The 4,992-nt window shown below is 37.8% G+C and overlaps 1 protein-coding gene across 1 annotated transcript in view; it reads left to right on the top strand.

Moving 5' to 3' along the window:
* LOC106870737 (intraflagellar transport protein 25 homolog) overlaps positions 1-1,320 on the top strand; it is a 13,227-nt gene extending 11,907 nt beyond the window's left edge. Inside the window, exon 4 of the mRNA XM_014916923.2 lies at positions 953-1,320. Coding sequence (XP_014772409.1) covers positions 953-1,098 — 146 coding nt within the window. The 3' untranslated portion in view covers positions 1,099-1,320. The remainder of the gene's footprint in view (positions 1-952) is intronic.
* Positions 1,321-4,992: the final 3,672 nt, after the last annotated feature.

Genomic DNA, 4,992 nt, shown 5'->3' on the forward strand with positions numbered 1-4,992 from the left:
ATATATATATATATATATATTTGCCTCTCCAAGAGAGAGAAAATGACAGGCTTTTTTCAGTTTCCGTTTATCATATCCACTCAGAAGGCTTTGGTCGGCCTGAGGCTATAGTAGAAGACACTTACCCAAGGTATCACACTGTGAGACTGAACCCGGAACCATGTGGTTGGAAAGTAAGCTTCTTACAACAAGGCTACGCCTTCACCTACTAATAAGTTTGTGTAATTACATTTGACTATTCATCCAAATCCTCTCCACCCAGCATGCCTGACTAAAAGCATATTAAAAGCAGTTTTTTCACCTCTTTGCTCTTGTATGTAATAATATATGCAAAAATACAGAATGGTGATAGTGAATTATCAGTTTTGACATGCACATACATACTTACATACGTACATACATACTTACATACGTACATACATACTTACATACGTACATACATATGTATGTGAATGTGTATGTGAAGGCATGTGGTCTAGTGTTTCGCATGTTCAACTCACAATTACAAGATTGGGGTTTTGATTTCCAGACCAGCAGTGCATTGTGTTCTTAAGCAAAACACTTCATTTCATGTTACTCTAGCCCACTCAGCTGTAAATGTGTTACCCTGTAATAGGCTAGTTTTCCATTCAAGGAGAATGGTCACTTGACCTCCTAGCCAGTGGAGTGTTATCATTCCAAAGCTACAACAATGCAAGGAACTGCATTGTTAGCAGTCGTACATAGCATTGTCCAATAGTCTGGCCAATACAGAATACAGATATATATATACATACGTATATATAGATAGATACATACATACATACATATAGACAGATAGGCAGATAAGTTTTGACTTGTCTTATTGATTTTATATGTGTCTGTATATTTCTATATTTTTCACATGTATATACATATGTGTGCATGTGTATGTATGTATGTATAAATATACATAATATCCTTTATATTTCAGCTTTACCTATGTTGGAGTCAGAACTAACAGAAGAAAAGTTTTTAGTTAATGCCAAAGTCCAATATTTAAGATTCCTCATTCTATCAGGACACGACAGTTTTGCCTCTGTACACAAAGTAACAATAAATGGCACTTCAGTTCGCTAGCACTATAACAGTTCTACATTTTCACATGTTCACATTTTTATTGATCCAAAGACCTTTTATGTCTGTTAAATATATAATTTATAATCAGGATTTACCTTTGGGCAGTTTGAATGTTATATAATAAAAGAATAATTGTATAATTGGTTGAATGTTTAAATATCTGAGAGGAATTGTAATTTATTGGAACTAAGACAGACTGCTATTAAACACTTCTTATTTTGACCAGAAGTCTTAAGTGCTACTTTCTTTTGCTTGTTCACTTGTATTTTTTTAATATTTATCTATCTGTCTGTGTTTGTGTCTGTGAAGATGCATGCTCTAGTGATTAAGGTGTTGTATTCATGATCATTAGATCACAGGTTTGATTCTTGGACCAGATAGCACATTGTGCAATTGAACAAAACACTTCATCTCATGTTACTCTAAGATTATTTCAAGATCTGATGTGTGGTACACTTACGCACCTGCACATGTCATGTTGATTTGATGGAGGGAGTGACATATGCACAAACATTTTATCACTATAAATTGATCATGAGGGTTGGTTGTTCAACATGAAGTTGCAGAACCATCTTCTGTTGTCTGATGACTGGAGCCTCCATGACATGTATATCTGTACCTACCTACCTGCCTACCAACCTACCTGCCTACCTACCAACCTACCTACCTACCAACCTACCTACCTACCTACTTACCTACCTACCTACCTACCCACCTACCTACGTAATGGGCGGACGCTAGTCAAAACGGCTCCACGTAAGTTGTCTATTTTTGTGTGTTTAAAAGTTTCATTGTCAAATATTTTGTGTCAAAAAGTTGTCCAACAACATACACTTCCAAACTTGATTAATATTTACATAAGATTTTACCCCTCTGTGAGCAAAATTTCCAAAACTTTGAAGGTTTTTGTTGATTCATTTTAGCCATTTTTCGTTTTGAATATGGCAACTGGAAACTACGAGGCCAGCATGCAAGTCATGCAGAACGCTAGCGAGGCGCTAAAAACAACCGAGGAAGATTTTCCTAGCCTCCTGCTACCATTAGTTACTGAACCTGACAGCTTGAACGCCACTGCCACCACCACCAACAACAACAAAACTAATGTCGCAAGGCCATCCACCATCACCACCACCAAAGACTTCAAGTCTGCCATCAACACCAACACTACTACTACAACAACTTCTGCTGTTACAACTACCTCCACTGCTACCACCACCACCACCAAGGACCAATCAAATTTTGCTGAAGCAATAAAACAAAAAAGAACAATAGTCAAATCCACCGCCCAACAAATAAATGACACAAAAGCTCTTCTTAGCAAAGAAGGAGATAATTTACATCACCACATTCCAAAAAACATCTTAGAAAACATGCAAAAAAGAACAATCATTTATAGAATTATCAACATGAAAACAAGAAGACCACATTTATGTGGAAATGTTGGACGAGGTGTTACTCTGGGTCATAGAAACCTTTGGTGACCATTATATCTTCACTCAAGATGAGGCTCCAACCCACATCCAATTTGACACAGAGGTGGTGCATAGAGCATTTCAGTGGTTTTTGAGACAAGATGGTATGGGCTCCCTCAAGTCCAGACATCAATCCCATGGACTCTGCTATCTGGTCCATCTGAGAGAGTAATGTTTCTGTTCATTCTTATTCAAATGTGTCAGATCTGAAGAAAGCCCTTCTGTCTTCATGGGTCAAGTTGGTTGAAGAGGTGGCACTGCACTCATGCAACTCAGTGACCACTCATTTGCAGGCTATGAACAAGGTGAAAGGTGGTCATTTTGAAATATAATTACTGCAATGACAGTTTACATTAGAATATGTGTGCCAACTTTCATAATCCTACTTAAGTCTATTTTGAATAATTAAGAAATATCAATGGGTAAATCTTTCTGGGACACCCTGTATATGCATGTATATGTATGTATATACGTGTGTGTTCTTTTATTTGTTTCAGTCATTTGACCATGGCCATGCTGGAGCACCGGCTTTAGCCGAAGAAATCGACCTCAGGTGTTATTCTTTGTAAGCCAAGTACTTATTCTATCAACCTGTTTTGCTGAACTGCTAAGTTACAGGAATGTAAAAATACCAACATCAGTTGTCAAGTGATGGTGTGGTTCAAACACAGACACAGAAACATACATATATGTATATATACAAAGGGCTTTTTTCAGTTTCCATCTACCAGATCCACTCACAAGACTTTGGTCGGTTCCTGGCTATAGTAGAAGTCACTTGCCCAAGGTGCCACGCAGTTGGACTGAACCCGGAACCATGTGGTTGGGAAGCAAGCTTCTTACCACACTGCCATGCTTGCACCTACATAAACAGAGCCTCGAGATGAGGCTAGAAGGCTCAATATATTAGAATCATACCATTTTGCAGTGTGAAGCTTGAAGTCAATAGGCAAAAGAGTGAACTTGCAAATGAGCTAGAGAAATGATTTATGGGTTATCTCTTTATGTAGGGATTCCAGGGTGTATAAATAGTAGTAGGATAAAACTAGTACTAAAGTAAAACAGGAATCGCCAATATGTCTAGAAAACAAATAGTATTTATGATTTCGTAAATAGAGCTAATTAATATTTATCCAAAACCAAACCTGTAGAGTTTTTATAATGGTGTACTTACTGAAATATTCTAGAGACCAAACGTCTGTTGTCCGTAATGGAACTGACCAAAGTCCTTCCATCTCTACAATTGGACAATTATATTTAAACCAAGGGTAAGTTAAGACCGTTACAAGGGTAGACGTAAATAAAGAAGAAAAATGAACCAGTAAATAAAAAGGTGTGGGGGAGAAGACTGTCATAAGTGGCACGAGGCCTCTTATGCCCTTCCACACCATCTCAACATAACATAAAATAAACAATAAAAATAAGATGACTAGCAAGCAATGCGGCTATCAACTTTTTTACAGTTAAGGGGAGACTACTGATAGTGGGGTGAATACTAGTAGAAATTACCTACGAAATATAATGCCAAATCTGCTATCTTAAATAGCCAGCATACTTCCACGTGGTGGTAATACTAGACAAACTAGTAAATGTCTATTTCTGAAAGAGTGTTGGTGTGCAGCTACTCTACTTTTCATTTCATTTTGGGTAGCTCCTATGTATATTCTTTTACTAAACTGTGTTGTGACTGTGCACTGGTAAATTACATCCTTACTTTTACAGGTATTTCCAAGGCACAATTATCCTTGTACTTTTGCCTTCTCGTATGTCTTAAGAGGCAGAATGCACTCAGTAACGTGTAAACATTTACTTGTTTGCGGCTGTGTATCACTGAAACTGTGCCAAGAATTGAGTTACTCGTTAGAAAAAGCCAAGCTTATTCATCTCACTAAAACATGTAAGATTAAATTAAGTTAAATTTATTTTTCACATAGGCGCAGGAGTGGCTGTGTGGTAAGTAGCTTGCTTACCGAGGCCTCTCCGGTGGGAAGTGTGCCCCCGGAGAGGAAAACTCTGCCAGCGGGAATTGTGCCGATGACAGAGTAGCGTGACGTCCCTTCCAGTGAGGATAATGATTATGTTATGTACTATGAGGGAGGGGCGGTGAATGAATTCTTGGACCGCGAGTGCGGCCAAGATAGGAGCTACTCGGAATGTGCGAGTAGTTCCACACGGCCTCCGCAGGTGACTGCGGAAGTTATAAATGACAACATAATGACAAAAGTCATAGAAAAATATAACCATAAAGATTTCTTCTACCTCGCCGCAAATTCAAGCCTAACAATAGACACTTGTTTGGCAGGGGTAGCATATCTGCTTGCAGAGGGGTGGAATGAGGAAAATTATGATATTTTTAATTGTTAATATATTGAAATTGTGTAAAAATTGTAATTTTAAAAGGAAAAAAAAAAGAACATTGTTT

This window comes from Octopus bimaculoides, chromosome 4, assembly GCF_001194135.2.
Source record: "Octopus bimaculoides isolate UCB-OBI-ISO-001 chromosome 4, ASM119413v2, whole genome shotgun sequence".
Lineage (NCBI taxonomy): Eukaryota > Metazoa > Mollusca > Cephalopoda > Octopoda > Octopodidae > Octopus > Octopus bimaculoides.